The sequence below is a fragment of the Aotus nancymaae genome, unplaced genomic scaffold (genome assembly GCF_030222135.1).
Source record: "Aotus nancymaae isolate 86718 unplaced genomic scaffold, 86718_ANA_hifiasm-v0.15.2.pri h1tg000064l_1, whole genome shotgun sequence".
NCBI lineage: Eukaryota > Metazoa > Chordata > Mammalia > Primates > Aotidae > Aotus > Aotus nancymaae.
The window spans coordinates 32098828-32121193 of NW_026988479.1; the positions used below are offsets into that span (position 1 = coordinate 32098828).

At 41.0% G+C, this 22366-nt stretch overlaps 1 protein-coding gene and 1 pseudogene across 15 annotated transcripts in view; one reads left to right on the top strand and one right to left on the bottom strand.

Moving 5' to 3' along the window:
• Positions 1-2635: 2635 nt before the first annotated feature.
• Positions 2636-22366, bottom strand: part of TIMD4 (T cell immunoglobulin and mucin domain containing 4) — a 242205-nt gene continuing 222474 nt past the window's right edge. For 14 of the 15 annotated variants that reach the window (XM_064366596.1, XM_064366593.1, XM_064366589.1 and 11 more), the window contains 4 exons: positions 12895-12944; positions 6223-6340; positions 4623-4662; positions 3545-3702 (listed from right to left, as the gene is read on the bottom strand). In XM_064366596.1, the coding sequence (XP_064222666.1) occupies positions 3618-3702; positions 4623-4662; positions 6223-6340; positions 12895-12944 (293 nt within the window). In that variant the 3' untranslated portion in view covers positions 3545-3617. Of the gene's footprint in view, positions 2766-3544; positions 3703-4622; positions 4663-6222; positions 6341-12894; positions 12945-22366 lie in introns of those variants that run through there. The other variant, XR_010338800.1, reaches the window with a different exon arrangement.
• LOC110567550 (MICOS complex subunit MIC26-like) lies at positions 8261-11251 on the top strand (annotated as a pseudogene).

Genomic DNA, 22366 nt, shown 5'->3' on the forward strand with positions numbered 1-22366 from the left:
AAAGAATTATACATTTTAACTCATCTTTTACTAAAACCTACCCCCTACTCCCAGTCTCAAACTGGCTACCTTGTTTTAGTCCACAGCCATGCTTTGCTTGCCCAGGAAATTATTTTAACTAATTTTAAATTTTAATGCCTTAAGTGGACATACACACACTTCGATTTATCATGGGCCTGTATCAGCTGCCTGGCCTCTGAAGTCATTCGAGTTTTCCACCTCTGCCCCAGGCAGAGCTAAATGTGCTGCTTCTAGGTAGATCGAGGGGCCAAGAATGAAAAGGGCTAGAAGTCAGGAGATAGAAATCCCAGACCTGTATTGAAAGAGGGTATCTCTGCCACAGCATGGAGAACAGATTAGAGAGGAAAAGGAGTAAAGTCGGAGATTACAGTTAGGAAGGTACTGCAAGAATCCAGGCAAAAAGTGATATCAGCTTAAAGGATGTGAAGCAGCAGGACCTTTGCCGCTGGTACTGGAAGGTCCTGACTCTCTGTCTGGCCAAGCCCACCACCACACAGCCCTGGTAAAAGGGAGATTCTTTTCTTGAACTCTCAATCCATCTGTTAGGAATTACTATGCTGCAACATTTCTCAAACTCTAACACGTATCGGAATCATCTGGAGGTTTGTTAAAACACAGTCTGCTGGGCTCTACCCGAGTTTCTGATTCTGGAGATATGGGGTGAAGGACCTGAATCTGCATTTCTATAAAGTACCAGTGATGCTAAGGCTGCTGGTCTGAAGTGCATAGTTTGAGAGCCACCAGACTAGACCAGAATTTTTTTGTAGACCTTGGTTCTACATTGCAACCAGTTTGAGACATTTTTCAAAAATTCAGATGGCCAAGTCATATCCCAGACTAATTACAAAAAGAATCTCTTCTTAAAGGGTAGGACTCAGGAATTGGCATTTAAAAGGTCTCCAGTTGATTGTTCAGCTAACATTGAGAACTATTAGGACAGAGGCTCCTGGAGGCCATTACCAGATCTAAAATAGTAGGATTGCTCATGTCAGTGTTTCTTAGTCTGAACAAGGAGTTTCAGAAATATGTTTGGGAATTGACTGAAGACAGCCCTTTGCAAAACAGAAAAATATTCATTGAGTTTGAATGTTCTGTTTAGGAGGTATCTGCTGTCTTCTTTTTCTAGTCAGACCCAAGTTGGTAATGACATTGATAATGGCAGTGGTTTTGGAAGATGGATAGGGAGCATGAGAAGTTAGGGTGGGGTGTATCATTAACTTGACTACATACACAAAGCCATCTAGCCCCACTGTTTTCCAGATGGGAAAATTCAGGCCCTGAACCTGACTCTAGACCCACTTCCCCCACATCTCTAAACAAATGTTTGAGTTTAGCACACTAGATCAAGTCATTTCAAGTATCTTAAGCTAACAAAAGCCAAGTTGACCTAAGGAAAAAAAAAAAAAAAGGTCAGGCGCAGTGGCTCATGCTTGTAATCCCAGCACTTTAGGAGGCTGAGGCGGGTGGATCACCTAAAGTCAGGAGTTCGAGACCAGCCTGGCCAACATGGCAAAATCCTATTTTTACTAAAAAATACAAAAAATTGGATGGGCATGGTGGCAGGCACCTGTAATCCCAACTACTTCGGAGTCTGAAGCAGTAGAATCGCTTGAACCCAGAGGTTGCAGTGAGCTGAGATTGCACCATTGCACTCCAGCCTGGGCAGCATGAGTGAAACTCCGTCTCAAAAAAAAAAGAAAAGAAAAGAAAAGAAACAACTGCCAGTCTGCTGCTCATTGTTTTTATCATTGGGGCCAATCGTTCTGCCCAACAGCAACTGAACAAGTCAGAAGTCAGGCTGCCCTGGGCCAGTTTATTCCAAGTGCCCAGGTGAGGGGGACTTTTACTAACTGCTGGATCAGTGTTGTGTGAATCAGCAGGACAAAAAATCTGTAGGCTTCACCAGTCAAGTCATTTAGACTGATTTTTTTGTCTCTTAAGTGTAACGTCAAGAAAGCTGAAATCCAAAAGATGGATGCCTTTGGAGAACCACGTACTTATTCCATTACTGTTGCTATAAACGTGCTTGGAAGTTCTTCACAGAAATGGCTTTCAGATCTGGCTTACTTTCCACATAGCTACCCAGCCAGACGCCCCTCTCACTCAGGCACACGTTTTTATTCATTCATTCAACAACTGTTTGTTTTAATCTCTCTCCCAGGGTTCCTCATGGTAGTAGTTATAAAAGTTTTAAAATAAACCTGTTGTTACTGAGGAGCCCATTTCCATGAATTATAGTTAGAGAAACTTATTTGTATTGCCTTGCTTTTGCATCTAAGCACTGCCCCTGGTTGAATATTGCTGTCATTCATCACATTTTACTCCCATGGACTCTTTTCTGTTTCAAAATTAAATCCCCCAAGCAAGAATTAAGCTGTGACACTACGGTCAACTCTAAAGACACTCAAATGTGAAAAGAAAATAATAGAAAATTTAGGAGTTTTAGAAGTGAGTCAACATTGGCTGGGCGCAGTGGCTCAAGCCTGTAGTCTCAGCTCTTTAGAAGGCTGAGGCAGGCTGATTAGCTGAGGTCAGGAGTTTGAGGCCCACCTGGCCAATACGGTGAAACCCCATCTCTACTAAAAATACAAAAATTAGTTGGGCGTGGTGGTGGGTACCTATAACCCTAGCTATTCACTCGGTAGGCTGAGGCAGGAGAATTGCTTGAACTCAGGAGGCGGAGGTTGCAGTGAGCTGAGATTCCACCATTGCACTCTAGCCTGGGCAACAGAGCGAGACTCCACCTGAAAAAAAAGAAGTGAGTCAAAGTAATGGTGTGATTCCTTGTCATTTCCTGCCTTGTTAATGAAGCATAGGCTCTGTGCTGCTCCTATCATACCTGCAGTGAGACACTGACCTCTGAAAGCTGGGCATAAAAGGAGAGATACAAACACATACAAGATGAAGGTAATTAGGGTAACAAAAGGACCAGAAATTGCATCCCAGAAGCAAGGAAACTTGGAGAAACATGAGGTTCTCCTTCCAATACCTGGAGAGTTAACCGCTCTCCAGTACTTCCCAGCGTGCTTAGGGCAATAGCAACGTCAATGGAATAAGTACACGGTTCTCCAAAGGTAACCATCTTTTGGATTTCTACTCTCTTGACATTACCTTTAAGAGAGAAAAGAAATCAGTCTTATTACTTGACTGACGGAGGCTATAGAATTTTTGTCCTGTTAGTTCACACAACACTAGCCCTTAATAAAGACATGTTCTGTATAGGCACAATGAATTTAACTAGAATCCATAGGCAGAGGTCATCAGGAGATAGATCTTGCTTTAAATATTTCTGAATCTCAGAACTGCTCTGAGATTGAATGGACTCCCTTGGGTGAGGTAAGGAGTTCACCATCACTGAAAGCGTTCTAGTATAGTATAAAAGATCACTTCTACAGAGATGATTAAAGCATGGACAGAGAAGGTGCGGTCTCTAAAGTACCTTTCATTTGTGAAACTAAAGCAAGACTGTATCAATGACATCCATGGGACAAGTGAGTCTTTTTTATGAAACAAACAAAAAAAATAAACCTACTAAGATTTATTTTGACACTTCAATTGTCATGCCCCCATCCTCAAGCCTAACGAAAAGTAGCACGTTAGAGGGTGAAAAGGCCATCTTCGTCCTCACTTCCATGCCGCGTGTCATTGAGGACATTTTTACTATCTCCAGTGCTGCCGAGCCTGTAAACAGAAGAGAGAGGCTGATCATGGGAAACACAAGACTAGAAAACAAAACAAAAGACAGATGCTGCTAAGTTACCATCCAATTACCCTTAAAGTTCAAAGGGCTCACAGTTCATTCAGCTTAAGCTCTACATTTTACAGACTGGAAAACTGGGGCTGCAGGGGAAAAAGAGTTTCTGCCAATCCATTATAATAAGGAGATAAAAAAAATTTCTTAGCAAAATCTAAAATCGTGATTTAATACATTTATTTAGCAAAAGGTCTCTAAGTATGACCTTGAAAGGTCACTTTGCTGGGTGTCAGTTTTCCTACTTGTTAATACATATCGCACTATTAATGCAATTAATTAGTGAAGGCTAAGTCTTCAATGATAATTTACACCAAGTCTTTTCATTTCTTTTCCAAAAGCTATAGAATAGGGCAGGTGGTAAAATCCCCTACTAGAAAAACTTCAAACACTCTTTTTAAAAAGGCCCCAAAATAAAAAGCTGTTCCTATGATCTAATTGGGCAGAGGAACCAACTCCCAGGAATAATATTCCACATGCTTTTGTCATTTTCCATACTGCCAACTCTCCTCAATAAACTCCAGTTTAACAATGTCCTCTTAATTTACCCGTAGGTAAACAAAAAATTTCAAACAGAATAGAGTGCTGTATCACCTTCTTTCCTTTGCATGCTATGCTTCTGTTAATGCCACCTGCCTTTGTATTGGCATTTTGCTCAGACACAGTGTTAACCAAGACACAGGTTAATGTGAGCTAAATCTGCACAACTTTTTCACTTCTAATGTCACATCTTTCCAACTCTACGTTTAATCAGAACACAAGTTCAAGTCATTAAACCACTGAGTAGTAGCTAATCATTTGTAACAGCTTGTACAATCATTACAACAACCATTCATGCAAGATAAATTACCTCGTGTGCCTCTGCGAACAATTGATTTCCATGAGTTTCTCTGAAAAGACAAGGCCGCAGTGTGAGCAGAGTGGCTGTGGCGGATAGAACATGCAAAATGCTGGGGGATTTCCAGTGCTGCCTCCCAAAAAGCAGACACGGGCCAAAGGTGAGAACCAGCGGCTGGCTGTAGCAGAAAAAGCCATTCCCTTTCCCAGGTCAAATGCTTGCTATTTTAGACCACAGTCAGTGCTCATCAATTACAAACTTGTTCCAACATGTGGGCAATGGAGTTAAGCTATTTCATTTTGAGTCATCTGCCTATCCAGAATTCAAATACTCACTTGGGTTTGTAAACATTTCTTTATGAGACACACTCAGAATTTTCCAAAACTGTAACCATGGCTTTGTATGAAGGCTAACAGCAGGATTCCAGTAAATTTTAAATTTCCTTTTGCACCTGGGGCAGGTGTTGAAATATACAAGTTTCACTATTGTTCAAATCCGCTGAGATGGTTACTAGTCTCATCTTCTGACGTACTTCCCTGAAACAGCTTTTGTTAATGAGTACAGACCAATTTATCTCCATTTTACAAGGGTACCAGGTGCCATGTGCCTATAATTTGCAATGAAAACCATAAGCTCTGTTTCATGGCTCATTTTTGTGGTGTTTTAAAACATTCGGGGCAGGGGTGGGGTGGGATGGAGGTGCAAGGTCATGAAGCAGCTTGAGAATTTAATGAAAACCGTAAACCTTGTCCCCTGAAAAATGTAGGCATGAACATATAAGCACTTTTGCACACGATTTGAAAGGAATCACATTACCCTTGAAGCCACCTGTGACTTGTTTCAGGGAACACATAAGAAAACCAAGATCAGGTCAGGCATGGTTGCTTATGCCTGTAATCCCAGCATTTTAGGAGGCCAAAGTGGGTGGATCACCTGACGTCAGGAGTTCCAGACCAGCCTCGCCCACATGGAGAAACCTCGTCTCTACTAAAAACACAAAAATTAGCTGGGTGTGGTGGTGAGCACCTGTAGTCTCAGCTACTCGGGAGGCTTAGGCAGAAGAATCACTTGAACCCAGGAGGCGGAGGTTGCAGTAAGCTGAGATCGTGCCACTGCACTCCAGCCTGAGCAACAGAGTGAGACTTTATCTCAAAAAAAAAAAAAAAAAGAAAACCAGGAATCGTTCATGGTCTTCTTCCTGCAATAATCCTAGCCAAAAGAAGAGACAAGCTAAGGTTTTCTCAACCATAGAACAAAGATAGTCATAATAATGATACTTTCCTTTTAAGGCAGTAATAGGGATAAAATGAATTAGGCATGTCGAGAGTATACCATCAGGACTGGCACAGAAATGTCCAATAAATGAAGGTGCTCTTATTCTGCTTTTTTTTTCTTTTCCAAAATGTCAACTCCACCAGGAGGTTAATACACAGAGGCCTTAGCCGCTTATGGAAAATGAGCTTACCTGTTACTTCCCTGGCTGGGATGGAGACAGTGACAAAACTGAGCCTCTTTGTGGAGAGATAAGGGGGAAGGAAGTGGAGACAACTCCAGATCCTCCTGCAGTCATCAGGGTGCTGAAGTGCTCCATCACCTGGCCCTCCCTCCTTACCTCTGAAAATAAATGCCACGAGCAATGCCAACAGCACAAATCCCAAGGAGGGGACGATGATCGTCAGTAGTTGGGAAGTGAATATTTCATTCTTCGTGGGTGTGGGCATTCCATCCATCTGATGGGACACAGGCAAGGAGAGGAGCCCAGTCACTGCCAGACACCACCCTCACAGGATGGCATCCCCACCCAAGGCTACCTTACAACCACCAGCAGTTTCACCACATTTCACCATCTTTTGCCAAAAATCTCTGAAAATCTAAAACACGTTACCCATATGCCAAAATTTTCCTTGGTGTTAGACATCAGGCATAAGGGCTGTGGGCCTCAGGAGTCTGAAAATAAAAAATAACTGCCGCGAGCTGTGTTTTCCATGGTCAAATCCCTTTCATGGCCACTGCTCAAATCCTTTGAGCTCTCCCTAGCCCTGTGCTGCTCTTTTCATGGCTGACTTAGGCTTCTAGAGAAAACAGGATTAAAGAAAAAATGAACCTTAATTTTACATTTTTTACAGCAGTGGTTCTCAGAGTCTAGATGTGGAGCTCATGAGAGCAAAATGATTCTCATGGGACATTTCTGCCATTTTCCCTGTCATTCTCTCATGAGAGATACAGTAGACTTTCCCAGAGGCTATGTGATGTGTGACATCATTGCTCTCACTGATACAGAATGTGGAAAGCAGAGATGAGAATCCCTCTGTCTCCTATTAAGCCAGACATTAATGAGATTTGCAAGAAATGTAAAACAATGCCATTTTTCTCACTAATTTTTTCACTCATTTTTCTCAGTAATATTCTTTTCAAAATAGAGTTAGTTGCTGTTAAACATGTTATGTTAGCACAAAGTGGGCTTGTTGTTATTTTTAAATGAATTGATTTTTAAATTTTTTAAAAATACAGACATGTGTATAACAAACTTGCACATGTACCTGAACCTAAAGGAAAAGTTTGAATTTTTTTTTAATTTTAAAAATGAGATGGTATCTCACTATGTTCCCAGGCCTGGGCTCAAGTGATCCTCCTGCCATCATCGCCTTCCAAAGTGCTGGGATTTAAAAAAAAAAATTTTTTTTTTTTTGAGACCAAGTCTTGCTCTGTCACCCACACTGGAGTGCAGTGATGTGATCTCGCTTCACTGCAACCTCTGCCTCCCAAGTTCAAGCGATTCTCCTGTCTCAGCCTCCCAAATAGCTGGGGTTACAGGTACGTGCCTCCTCATCCAGCTAATTTTTGGGTTTTTAGTACAGATGGGGTTTCACCATGTTGGCCAGGCTGGTCTCAAACTCCTGACCTCAAGTGATCTGCCCACCTCAGCCTCCCAGAGTGCTGGGATTATAGGCATGAGCCACCAAACCTGGCCTAAAAATTTTTTTTAATTGCAAAAATGTCTCCGTGTTTTCTGCTGAACAGTCTAGACAATCAAAAACAAAACAAAGCAAAGTCTCAGTTTTAAGAAACTGATTTTTTTTTTTCTTTCATAGAGACATGGTCTTGCTCTTGCCCAGGCTGGAGTGCAGTGGCAATGATTACAGCTCACTGCAACTTTGAACTCCCAGGTTCAAGCAATCCTCCCACCTCAGCCTCCTGGGTATCTGGGACTACAGGCATGCACCACCATGCCTGGCTTTTTTTTTTTTTTTTTTTAATTTTTTGTAGAGACAGGGTCTCACTATTTTGCCTAGGCTGGTCTCAAACTCCTGGGCTCAAGCAATCCTCCTGCCTCAGCCTTCCAAAGTGGGGTTACAGAAGTGTGCCACTAGACCCGGACTATTATTTTTTTTGAGACAGGGTCTCTCTCTTTTGCCTAGGTTGTAGTGCAGTGGCACAAACAAGGCTCACTGCAGTCTCAACCTCCTGGACTCAAGTGATCCTCCCACCCCAGCCTCCTGAAGTAACTGGGACTACAGGTACATGATACCACACTTGGCTATTTTTTTATTTTTATATTTGTAGAGATGGGGTCTTGCCATGTTGCCCAGGCTAGAAACTGAGTTTCAAGAGTACAAAATGACCCTGTGAGGGCCCCCACTGCCGGTAACATGTTCAAGGTGGTTCAGAGGACGATGGGGTGGCCAGCCTGAGCCTACTCACCTTTGAAGTCTATGCAGCACCAAAAAAGGACTCCCCTCCCACAAATCCCATGAAGATTTATGAGCTTTTACTCTACTCAGTTCTCGAGAGCCAATCTAAACATGTGAAGGAGTCAAGGACCCAGCTTGAGAAAAGCATCTCTCAGCTTTGACATTGTCATGAGCTATATGCATGTTGGTGCCAGGAAAGGTACTCCCAAATGAAGCCCAAGATGTGAAGTTTGGTTCAATGGGGGTGAGACAGCTATGAATATCTCCAAAATGCACCTGCTGGATTTTTTCCAGGACTAGGTGTTATCGGTTTGGTTGGCCTTGTTGGACTCATTTTGGCTAGAGGTTCAAAAACAAAGCAGCAGGTATTTCCACCTGGTTTCATGAAATTAGCAGCTTCTATCCATTATCTACAACAACCCATTGAATTTGTGCAGGTCAGAAAGGAGAGATTATATAACCCGAGTTTACAAGGATACATAGTCATGGAAGATTTTTGGAAGAAGAACTTTCTAGGACGACCTTTTAGGGATGAATTAAGAACTGCTGGAGAGAGATCCAAGATGGCTGATCACTAGCAGCTCGGGCTCCTACCTCCCAGTGAAAGCACAGAGAACGAGAGGACGCCACACTTTCAGATGAATATTTGTGGCTCACGGACCAGGAGATTCCCAGCAGAGGAGCCCCACGTGTCACCAGGGCAACTCTTGTGGCCGGCGCAGTGGTTTTGCTGGTGCCTTAGCGTGCCAGTTTTTGGTGCAGAGTCCGGAGACTCCCGGGCAGAAAAGCACCATCAATCTTAACACCGCTATTTTGGCCGGTGCAGTGGATTGCTCAGATTTCGGCTCTGGGAATCAACAAGTTGGACATCTGCTCAGAGACCTAGTTAGAAAGTCGGTAATTACAAAGACAACAGACGGATAAATATATAATGAAGGGAAGAAATCAGCGTAAAAAGGCAGAGAATATTCAAAATCAGAATGCCTCTCCCTCTACAGGGGATCGCAATTCCTCATCAGTAACGGAACAAGGCTTAATAGATTACGAGTGTGTTCCAATAACAGAAGCAGGCTTCAAAACGTGGGTGATAAGAAACTTCTGTGAATTAAAAGAACTTGTTCTAACCCAATGCAAAGAAACTAAGAACCTTGAAAAAAGGTTTGACGAAATGTTAACGAGAATGGACAATTTAGAGAGGAATATAAGTGAATTGATGGAGCTGAAAAACACAACACGAGAACTTCGCGAAGCATGCACAAGTTTAAACAGTCGAATTGATCAAGTGGAAGAAAGGATATCAGAAGTCGAGAACCAGCTCAGTGAAATGAAACGAGAAGACAAGATTGGAGAAAAAAGGATGAAAAGGAATGAGCAAAGTCTCCAGGAAATATGGGACTATGTGAAAAGACCTAATTTACGTTTGATAGGTGTACCTGAATGTGATGAAGAGAATGAATCCAAGTTGGAAAATACTCTTCAGGATATCATTCAGGAAAATTTTCCCAACCTGGCAAGGCAGGGTAATATTCAACTCCAGGTAATACAGAGAACACCACAAAGATATTCTTCAAGAAGACCAACCCCAAGGCACATAATTGCCAGATTTATTAGGGTTGAAATGAAGGAGAAAATACTAAGGGCAGCCAGAGAGAAAGGTCAGGTTACCCATAAAGGGAAACCTATCAGACTTACAGCAGATCTCTCAGCAGAAACCCTACAAGCCAGAAGAGAGTGGGGACCAATATTTAACATCCTTAAAGAAAAGGACTTTCAACCCAGAATTTCCTATCCAGCCAAACTAAGCTTTATAATCGAAGGAAAAATTAAATCCTTTGCGAACAAACAAGTACTTAGAGAGTTCACCACCACCAGGCCTGCTTTACAAGATCTTCTGAAAGAAGCACTATACATATAAAGGAACAACCAATATCAGCCTTTCCAAAAATATATCAAAAAGAAAAGAACATTAACACAATGAAAAATTTACACTAACTAATTGGCAAAACAGCCAGCTAGCATCAAATGCTAGTATTAAAGTTATATATATTCTAATTGGATAAAAAGCCAAAACCCATTGCTATGCTGCATCCAGACCCATCTCACATGCAACGATACACAAAGACTCAAAACAAAGAGAAGGAGGAAGATTTATCAACCAATCAGAGAGTAAAAATAAACAAATAAAAAGCAGGAGATGCAATTCTCGCCTATGATAAAGTAGACTTTAAAGTAACAAAGAGCAAAAGAGGCAAAGAAAGACATTACCTAATGGCAAAAGGATCAATGTAACAAGAAGAGCTAACGATTTTACAGATCAACAAGACAGAAAATTAACAAGGACATCCAGGACTTGAACTCAGACCCGGAACAAGTAAACTTAATAAACATTTATAGAACTCTCCACTTCAAATACATAAAACATACATTACCACCTCACACCTATTCCATAAGTGACTACATAATTGGAAGTAAATCACTCCTCAGTGATCGCATAGCATTTCATAGGTTTAAATGAAATATTGGTTGGCTGCTCGTTTGTTATTTTCTTCCCTTATTCCTTCCTGTTTACATCAAGTATAATTATTGGTATAAAAGAGGTTTTCAATACCCATTACTAAACTGCATTCTAGCCTGGGCAAGAAAGCAATACTCCCATTCTCTCTCTCTCTTTCTCTTCCTTTTTCCTCCTCTTCTTTATTCTTTTTCTTTCTTTCTTTCAAAAAATAAAAAATAAAAATAAAAAATAAATAAAATCACCACCCAAGAACTTGTCTGTCCTTGAATATGTAGTTTTGTGTTTCTTCTCTCTCTCTTTCCTTCCTTCCTTCCTTCTTTCTTTCTTTAAAAAAAAAAAAAAAAAAAAAGAACTGCTGTGTTAGGCTAATAAAAAAAAAAAAAAAGAACCTTCTAAAGCCAGGAAATGTGAGGAATTCATCTGAAACCAAGTAGAAAATTCCATTCTCTGCACATTTTAATCAGTTATAGGTAAGCAATAAAAACTTCATATGGTCAATCAGTATTTTTACAAAAAAATGGCAGAGAAGTCAGTATTGAATGTATTAAACTGACTTTCTTCTCCAGGAAAAACTATACTAGGCCTCTGTTATCTTGGGTAATGCCATCCTACAAGCAAATGAATCTGAAATCCCTTCACTTAGATATAAGCCACAAGCCTTAGAACTCCCTGTACTCATGTTGCTATTTACATACACAAGTAAAATCCAAGTTAAAAACAAAAAGAGTATAGGGCAGGTGCGGTTGCTCATGTCTATAATTCCAGCACTTTGGGAGGCCAACATGGGTGGATCATTTGAGGTTAGGAGCTCAAGACCAGCTTGGCCAACATGATGAAACCCCATCGGTATTAAAAATACAAAAAATTAGCTGGGAATGGTGGTGCATGCCTATAGTCTCAGCTACTTGGGAGGCTGAGGCAGGAGAATCTCTTTTTTTTTTTTTTTTGAGACGTAGTCTAGCTCTGTTGCCAGGCTGGAGTGCAGTGGCGCGATATCAGCTCACTGCAACCAAGGCAGGAGAATCTCTTGAACCCGGGAGGCGAAGGTTGCAGTGAGTCAAGGTTGTGCCACTGCACTCCGGCCTGGGCAAAAGAGTGAGATTATGTCTTAAAAAAATAATGGAGTATAAAGGGACCCTGACACCAAAAAAATTGAGAGGTGCTGCTCTGCAGGCAGGCATTGAGGCATCTTGCTGGGACTACGCCATCTCCATTGACCAGGCTATGCTTTCTCCCTCTCTCTTTGTTCCATTCTCTAACACACAGTGGGCACAGCAACGAGGGCAGGACAACAGACTGTCTGAGAGAGAGATGGGGAAGAAGAAAGAGGGGATGGGGGACCTTCACATATCCTTTATAGACATCTGTACTGCCTGAAGCTTTCACTTAGGGTGGCTTGAATCACTTTTGTAATAATAAAAATAAACAAATGGTACCCTCAGAAAATAAGAGGAATATTGATATCAGGTGTGGATTCTGCAGTATATCATGAATCCTGGGCCGTGCAGAAGGAGCACACAATGATCTTGCATGTTTTTTATGTTTTCTTCTTTTTGCTTTTCAAAGCATCAGCACACACAGAAGTAACAATCAAGGTTATTTCTGCCAAGAGTACAAGTCTACAAATTCTTGGGCTATTTCATAATCATTGCAATTAATTTTGCCACTTAGCAATATCCTGCTTTTCCTAGTTCATCTCTGCAAACTTCTACTGTTGATTGGTTTTTTTTTTTCTTGAGACAGAGTCTCACTCTGTCGCCCAGGCTGGAGTGCAATGGCGCAATCTTGGCTCACTGCAACCTCTGCCTCCTGGGTCTAAGCGCTTCTCATGCCTCATCCTTCTGAGTAGCTGGGACTACAGGCATGTACCACCACACCCAGCTAATTTTTGCATTTTTAATAGAGATGGGGTTTTACCGTATTGGCTAGAGTGATCTCAAACTTCTGGCCTCAAGTGATCCACCCGCCCAGGCTTCCCAAAGTGCTGGGATCACAGGCATGAGCCACCATGCCCAGCCACTACTGTGAATTTGTATAATTTAAGTGATATACATCAAATACTTCACAGATGTTTTACCTGTCCTGTTTTTGTTGTTTTGTTTTGCTCAGGAACTGCTCTCTCAGATGCTGGGAAAGAAAAGAGAAGAAAACAGTTATATGTCTGGTGGCGGAATAAAACATCACATCCCGAAATAGGTAATTAAGAGCCCATCTGGAACTGCAGCTGATGTGTTTAATTATTTAATTCTGTCTTTTTTGTATAATCTATTTATGCATATTTGGTTTGATATGGTTTTAATGTAAAGTTTATCTGCTATCCAATATTATCCCCTAGAAACATCTCCATTTTACAGATGGGTAGAGTCAGGTGTTGGGCCAGCAGGCAGTTGGCTCTAATTTTTCTGCAGGCCTCAGCAATTCATTCAGGATTTTTATCCAGCATGAAAATTTATCACTTTTCTAGTTAGCAAATATTTATTGAGCACCTATTATAGGCTATGCAGTGTGATAGCTCTACCTTGGACCTCATAGAATTTACAACTTAGTGCAGAAAACCGAATGTAAATAGTTGAAAACATAATTAGTTATGAGTACAAAATTCTGGGGAAAAAACAGTATATGATAGTATAGGGACATATCAGGAGGATGGCAGACTTGTTCTGGAGGGTCAAGGAGAACTTTCTTTGAGAATGGGAGCTTATGCTGAGCAGTGGAATCAAGTATTCATAATCTATAGTTGAGTTACAAGGGAACCATACTAAGAATCTACCAAGTGCTAAGCACCGTTCTGGACACTAAGAATACTGTGAGACTGTGGCATGGCCCCTACCCTCAAGAAATTTACAGTCCATTAGAGAAGAGAGACGGAAAGATGATTTCAGCCGAACAGGCCAAAGATAGTGATAGAGCACACACAGGCTGCTGGAAGAACAGGTCGAGGGAGAAGCATTCAGCTCAACATTGTAGTTCATTGAAAGTTTTATTAGAATAAAGTTTCATGAGGACAGAGTCCCTGTCTGCCTGTTCACCGTTGGGACTCCAATACTGCCTGCATATACTTGGTGCTCAATCAATGTTTGTTGAATAACACTTGAGCTGAGTTAAGGTAGTGTAAGAATTAACCAGGCAAAGAATGGTGGCATCAGCGTTTCAGGTGGAAAGAACAGCATCAGCAAAGCTGTGGAAGCAAGAAAGAGCATGGTCTCCATGTTAGATGGCAAGCAGCCGTGAAGATGTGAAATGAGGGGTGGGAGCTGCAGGAGATGAGACTGAGGTGGGCAAGAAGCAATCAGGGAGGGCCTTTGTTTCCTGATGGCAAGTCTCCATTGGATTCTGTAGGCAATGGAAAACCACAGAAATGTTTAAGCATGATATGGTCCAGTTAGGAGGATAAGGGAACAGCCAAGATGAGAATTATCACCTAATTCCACATCTGAAATTCAGAGCTAGTAAAACTGAAGGGAGAGAGAGATTTCAGAAATGCTTAGAAGGGAGAACAACAAGATATGGATGTTGAATGTGGGAATGAGAAAGAGAAAAATGTCTTTGATACCTCACCAGTTCCTGCTTGAGACACCTGGCCATTGCCTGAGCTGCCCACCAAGACTGGCAACAGGGGAAGGAGTGGAGAAGGGCAAGTCTGGGAGAAAGGTGTTGAGTTCACATTTACAGTCACGCAAGCACAATTTGCCTAACAAGCAGGTTGATGCATTTGAATCTCAATCAAATGCAGGAAAAGGGTGCAGCTGGAAGTATTGTTTTGGGAGTCATCAGTATCCAGGGAGCAGCTGACCTCCTCAGAGTATATAAGAACTCCAAGGGCTGCATGTTCAGACAGAGGAGCAGAGACCGTGGAAAACACTGGCAGAGGAGATGGAGGAGAAAAAACGAAGAGAAGAAATGGTCAGAAAAGAGCAGAAAGTAAGAGCAGTGTCAGAAGCCGGGGCAAGGAAGTAAACATCCAGGAGGGGTGTAAAGTCATATGTACAATAAAATCTTAAAATAGAAACAGAACTTAAATAAAACACACAGGGAGAAGGCCTGGATATAATAAATACCTAAGCTAATAATTAATGAAATTGATCATTGTTTTCCGCCAAGCTTCCTTTGTACTTAAGGCAAAAGGATAAATGTGGTAGCTTTCGTAAGGCTCATAATTTGGTATCAGAGAGCTTAATTTGTTCATCAGGAAAGAGACTTGTTAAATGCTTAGGAACATAAAATTCCAAGAGGAAATTCAGCATGTGTTCATATTCTAGAACTAAGTTATTGTTGTTTTTCTCTCAGAAGTTATCCCCTAAAGCTGAAAATCGCGGGTAAGAATTTAAAACTCCTACCTCTGTTCTGTCAAAATCCTGTTGTATTACAATCATTTGTGATGAATAAGCCTGAAATTGAAACCATCAAAGGGAAAAGCCAGGCTGGGTCAGTTTTGTCAGAGCCAATCTGTATTTTAAATTGGAACTGTCTAATGGGAGAAACATTTTGCAAACACAAACGCTGCTGTGTGATACCAAACAGCATTTTTTTCCTTCTTCCTCTCCTATGAAGATGCTAAAAGCCCAAATGGGAAGCACTCCAAGGGCTACAGGGTTGTACACAGAATGGCAACACTGAGCATAAGTTGATGGTGATTTTTCTTCCTTGTGAGAAGTAGCCATGCCTGTGGCGAGGGGATGGGGGTTACACAAGGCAAAACTACTAATTTCCAGGTTGTCTGTGTTCCTCCAGCCCTCAGACTCTCAAGGCCCCAAGCTCTGACACATGTACATTGAGACAAAGGCAGGAGCCTCCCAGAACTTGCTAGTAAAGCAATTCTGCAAGAGGGAAGTATAATGAGTAGCATAGTATCACTACCCCTCTCCCCACCACATCACATCCACCCAGAAACTCAGACTGTGACATTGTTTAGAAATAGTATCTCTGCAGATGTAATTAGTTAAGCTCTTGAGAGGAAATCACTCTACATTTAGGGTAGGCCCTAAATCTATGACTGGTGTCCTTAAGAGAAGGGGTCACAGAGAGACACACAGAGAAGGTCATGTGAAGACAGGAGAAACTGGAGTGATGCTGTCATAAGTCAGGGAATCCCTGGAGTTCCAGAAGCTAGGAAGAGGCAAGGAAGGGTTCTCCTCTAGAGCCTCCAAGGAAAGCATGGCCCTGCTAACCCCTTGTTTCAGACTTCTGCCCTCCAGAACCGAGACAGAATAAAAAGTTCTGTTGTTTTAAGTTTGTGGTACTTTGCATTATGGAAGCCCCAGGAACGATATTCAAAGGAATCAACACACAGACAATGAAAGTGGCCTTAATTGGGAGTAACTAACCTAAAAATAAGTCAGAAAATGGGTGCTGAGCACAGGTAAGACTAAATTCAATGAAAGATCCTAATATTAAACTTCAAAGAGTATAAACCTAATATCATATTATTATTAAAATTCCATGGAACGTTATTTATTTATTTATGAGACAGAGTCTCGCTCTGTCACCCAGGCTGGAGTGCAGTGGTGCGATCTTGGTTTGCTGCAACCTCCGCCTCCTGGGTTCTCTCATACAGAAATACAGAATTATGTATATTTAAATATTCTCATGCCTCAGCCTCCCAAGTAGCTGGAATTACAAGTGTGAATCACCAATGTTTTGCATTTTTAGTAGAGACGGGGTCTTGCTATATTGGCCAGACCAGTCTCAAACTCCTGGCCTCAAGCGATCCACCCACCTTGGCCTCCAAAGTACTAGGATATAGCAGGCGTGAACCCGGCCTCACATTGAACATTTAATCCTCACAAGCAACCCTGTGAGGTAGACATTATGCATATTACCAGTGAAAAAACTGAGGCCTATGGGGTTGAGCAATGTGATGGAGGTTGAACAGGTGGTAGCGGTGGAGCTGGGATTTGAACCTGTCTGACTGACATAAATACCTATGCCGTTAACAACCTCATTATACTGGAGCTCAAGTGCCTTGTACCCTGTAAATAGCATGTCCTACTGACAGAAGAAAGGAATTTTCAGGACAGTGATTGGCAGTGAATCCAGAAAAAGGATGGTCCAGGACAGTGGTCTCTAAAGAGGGCTTGGTACCCACCATGAGTGTAGTAAGCAATCCACTGGCTGTGGGGAAAATGACATTCTTCTATTTACATTTATTTATACCTCATCTACTAAACATTGTCCAGAAGGATATATTTCATAATGTACAGAACAAACTGGCAAACAAACATAAACAAGCATCTTAATAACAAGAATACATTATTTTTCATCAGAACATATTATTATTCTGGTCTAGAGAAAAGGAAGGAGTCATTTGTCTCTCAAATGTAGTTTGGAGACTGTGGTCAGCAGAATAATGACACTCAAATATGTCCATGTCCTAATCTTCAGAAACTGTGAATATGTTCTCTTACAGGGCAAAAGAGATTTTGCAACATCATTAAGTGAAGGATCTTGTGATGGGAAGATTATCCTGGGTTATCTGGTGGGCCTAATGTAATTACAAGGGTCCTTCGGAGGAGGCAGCAAGAAGGTTAAAGTCAGAGGATGTGTGATAAAGGAAGAAGAGTTCACAGAGAGAGATATTTGAAGATGCTATGCTGCTGACTTTGAAGATGAAGGAAGAGGTCACAAGCCAAGGAATGCCTCTAGAAGCTAGAAAAAGCAAAGAATCAAATTATCCCCTAATAAATCCAGTAGGAATGTAGCCCTACCAACACCTTGATTTTAGAACTTCTACCCTTCACAACTATGAGATAATAAATTTGTGTGTTAAGTCACTAAGTTTGTGATCATTTGTTATAGCAGCAACAAGAAACTAATACAGAGACAGTGGTCTCTAAGACCTTCCAAAAGAACATTGGCTCTGGGACAGGCACAAGAGAGGAAAGAAAGATTGACTTTTCATGTTAACATTTTTTGTATACTTTGTACTTTTTCCTTGTGTGTATATAATGTTTAGATTAATTAAAATGTAATAAAAATAACAAAAGAATCATAACATTAACTCCACTTTTTCTGGGTTCATGGATTCACCAAACCTTCTGGTTAATATTAGATTTTTCTACAGGATGAGAATGTATTTACAGGAGGATTACCAGTGAGAGTTCTTGGCAGCTAGAATTCTCACTGTAAGTTAGTCAATTAGCTTTCTAGCTTGTATTTTGGACTCTTGAGTTCTTGGTAGGCATGGGCACTCCGGTAAAATGGAATTCCTGTAACACTTAACCTTAGATCTTGGAGTACTGCCAAGCGCTTGCCCCTCAGCCTCCCTCACTGTGGCATCCTAGGATTCTCCGCCATCACTAAGTATTTATCTCAACTTTCCCGGCTGTGTGATCTTGGCCAAGATACTTCCCTTCTCTAAGCCGTAGTTTCTTCATCTGAAAATGCTAATATTTTATCAACTGATCTCCTATATCCTTTTTAACCTTTTTAATTCTGGATGTCTTTTTACAAATAATTTTACTGAGAAAATTATTTCACAGTATTCTTTTAAAAAGATACAAAACTATACTTAGTGTGGGAATGAGTATGCAAATATTTAAAAATACATACAGAAATACAATAATGTATTTTTAAATATTTGCATACTCATCCCCCAAAGAAAACTAAAAAGAAACATAAAGACTAAATACATCTGCTTTCAAGTGGAAATGCCAAGACAATTAAAATTATTCTTCCTAGTACCATTTTAATTTTGTCTAATTTCTAAATTTTCTCAAATGTGACTTTTTAATGGTAAATATATATATATATGTATATATATATTGAGATGGACGTTCATTCTTGCCCAGGCTGGAGTGGATGGCACGATCTTGGCTCACTGCAACCTCCGCCTCCCGAGTTCAAGCGATTCTCCTGCCTCAGCCTCCCAAGTAGCTAGGATTACAGGCATGGGCCACCATGTCCAGCTAATTTTTGGTATTTTTTTTTTTTAGTAGAGATGGGGTTTCTCCATGTTGGTCAGGCTGGTCTCGAACTCCCAACCTCAGGTGATCCACCCACCTCAGCCTCCCAAAGTGCTGGGATTGCAGGTGTGAGCCACTGTACTCAGCCTAATGGTAAAATATTGTTTGTATCATATGTTAATCACTGGAAACTCTGGGATGCTGGAGACAAGAGCAAACTCTTGGGGTGTGTGTCCTTTCCCTGAAGCAGTGTCAAAGTGACCTTCTATGTGAAACTTTAAAGACATGTGTTAGAAACCCAGTAACCCACAGCCAAAAAAGGGTTAAAATGATGCTATTAAAAAAGAACACCCTCTAGATCTAAAAGTACTGACATGGAAGCTGCCCAATAGATATATACTGCTTGTTTTTGTAAGTCAAAATAATTTTTAACAGTGAGTACATATAAAAACTGACAAAGGCCTACTAGGGTTACTATACTAGTTAACTGTATTTTGCCAGCATCAGTTTCCTGGCTTGGACAATGTACTATAACTATGTAAGATGTGGTCATTGGGGGACGCTAGAGGAAATATAGGACAACCTTACTGTAGTTTTTTTGCAAGTTCTCGTGAGCCTAAAATTATTTTAAAACAAGCTTTAAAGAAAACGGTTTAAGGGGTGGGTGTGGTGGTTCAAGCCTGTAATCCCAGCACTTTGAGAGGCTGAGGTGGGCGGATCACCTGAGGTCAGTTCAAGACCAGCCTGGCCAACATGGTGAAACCCCATCTCTACTAAAAACACAAAAATTAGCCAGGTATAGTGGCAGGCACTTGTAATCTTAGCTACTCAGGAGGCTGAGGCAGGAAAATGACTTGTGCCTGGGAGGCAGAGGTTGCAGTGAGCCGAGATCACACCACTGCACTCCAGCCTGGGCAACTGAGTGAGACTCTGTCTCAAACAAACAAAAAAAAAGAAAATGGTTTAAATATCGGCCATTTCACATTGTTCTATCACATACATGAATGGTATATAACAGCTTTGGTGAAGATTTGTTGAATGAAACTGTTGAATGAAACTGTTGAATGAAATACAAAGTGAGTTTAAAAGAACATAGAATGATTTTGAAAAGAAAAAAATTGAAAATCTTTGTGAAAAATAATGATCTCTCGTTATGAGGAAAATTAAAAAGACCGGGCAAGGATAATGACTGATGCCTGTAATTCTAGCACTTTGGGAGGCCAAGGCAGAAGGATTGTTTGAGGCAACAAGTTTGAGACCAGCCTGGGAAACATATCAAGATGCCCTCTCTACAAAAAAATTTTAAAACAAATTAGCAGGCATTCTAGGCTGTGTGGGCTATGATTGGGCACTGCACTACACTCTGGGTAACAGAGCGAGAGCTTGTCCCCAAAAAAAGAAAAAAAAGTCTGAAAAGTGAAAGGATACTTCACTTTACAAACTGTGACAGTGATAATCTCTTTATCTGTTCATGGGTGAGAGTTTTTGTTTGTTTCTTTGTTTGAGACAGAGTCTTACTCTGTCTCCCACACTGGAGTGCAATGGCATAATCTTGGCTCACTGCAACCTCTGCCCACCAGGTTCAAGTGATTCTCCTGCCTTAGCCTGCTGAGTAGCTGGGATTACAGGCTGGTCATGAATTCCTGACCTCAAGGAGCTGTGATCTGCCCATCTTGGCCTCCCAAAGTGCTGGAACTACAGGCATGAGCCGCTGCGCCCAGCCGAGAGTGTTGCTTGGGGTACAAGCAGCTTTCACTTCGTGTGTTTTAACTTTTTTTGTGTGAGTACAGGTATTTATTCTGTAACCTGAAAAACAAAGTTTAAATGTTAAAACTGTAGCATAAAACCCCCACCTTTACCTTTAAAGGACTTAAAATCTAGTAGGGTAGGAGGCAATGTTTAGTACATGTTCTGAAAGAGCCCTATAGAAACAATTTCACATCTGCCCTTTCTAAGGAACCTGTCTTGTGTCTGGAAGGTATAGATCAAAAGTTTGCAAACTACAGCCTGAGGGCCAAATCCAGTTCACTATCTGTTTTCATACAGCCTGGAAGGAGATAAGATTCATTTTCACAGTTTTAAATAGTTGGAAAAAATAGAAAGAAAAATTATAAGTCATAACACATGAAAACTCCATGAAATTCAAATATCAGTGTCCATAAATAAGGTTTTCTTGAAGCACAGTTGTACCCATTTGTTCACCTATTGTCCGTGGCTGATTTTGCAGTACAGTAGCAGAGTCGAGTAGCTACAACAGACTTGCTGACAGTGGAGACTGCAAGGCCTAAACTATGTACGTTCTGGCCCTTTACAGAAAAAGTTTGCCGATCCCTATCGGTCTACTGTGCCAAAACAAACCCCATGGTGTCAAAGAATTAAATTTAATTGTAAGAGCCTTAGAACTTAGGGTGGTGATGGACTTCCCTTTCAACATGGCTATGCTTACGGTGGCACACCAGAACCTGCTCTTTCTCAGTTACAACTGTCTATATGCAGTTCTAAAATGGCATTAAAATTTTAAACAAGAAGATCTTTTAAGAGTCGACTTTTAATATCATCCCTGTTCCCACCCTATTCCTAGAGACTTGCGTGAAAATTAGAAGAGACTTTCTCTTGGAATACATTTATTGAGCACTTACTATATGCCAAGCACAGTTATAAGTACTTCATATAAATTACGGTTTTTTATTTAAACTTGAGACAGGGTCTTGCTCTGTCAGCTAGTCTTGAGTGCAGTCGTGCAATCAGGACTCACTACAGCCTCAACCTCCCAGGCTCAGGGTATCCTCCCACCTCACCTCTGCTTCCCAAATAGCTGAGACTACAGGTGTGTGCCACCACACCCAGCTAGTTTTTAAATATGTTTTTTGGTAGAGATGGAATTTTGCTTTGTTGCCCAGGCTGGTCTCGAACTCCTGGGCTCAAGTGATCCTCCCACCTCGGCCTCCCAAAGTGCTGAGATTACAAGTGGGAGCTACCACACCTGGCCAGATCATCACATTTAATGCTCATAAACCCATTTTACAGATGTGTAAACTGTGGCTGAAAGAAGTTGCATCGATTGCCCAAGGTGACACAAACAATTACAAGAAATTTGAACCCAACTCTGAATGACTCAAAAAAAATGTTCGTAATGAGTCTGACAGAAAAGAAAAAAAGCATATTAAAATTCTGCTTGAAAACACAAATTCTCCAACGAGTGAGCTTCAAGCCAGAAATCAACTGGAAAGAAAAGCACTCTGTCTTCTCAGTGGGTGCATTTTAAAACAGATATCACATATGTTGACTCATCATTGAATTCATAGATGCTGGGACTCATCTGTCTCTATGTTTAAAACGAAATTAGTTCTGAAATAAGTCAACTCAAAGATACAATTTTAACGCAATCCTGGACATTTAGAAGTGACAAGTGCAAGTTTCTTCTTTCTCGTGGGTAACCACAGGCTTATGCTGCCCCCTCTGGATCATGGACGATATGATTTTTAAAAATGCAAAAGACTGAAAAAGAATCCAGAAATCACAATCTGAATGTTTAAGAGTTGGGAGGAATTTGAAATGGTCTCCTCCAATTTCTTTTTTTTTTTTTTAATTTGTTAAGAGGAAAGCTGAAATCTGAGAGAAAGATTCATTTGCCCAAGATTTTACAGT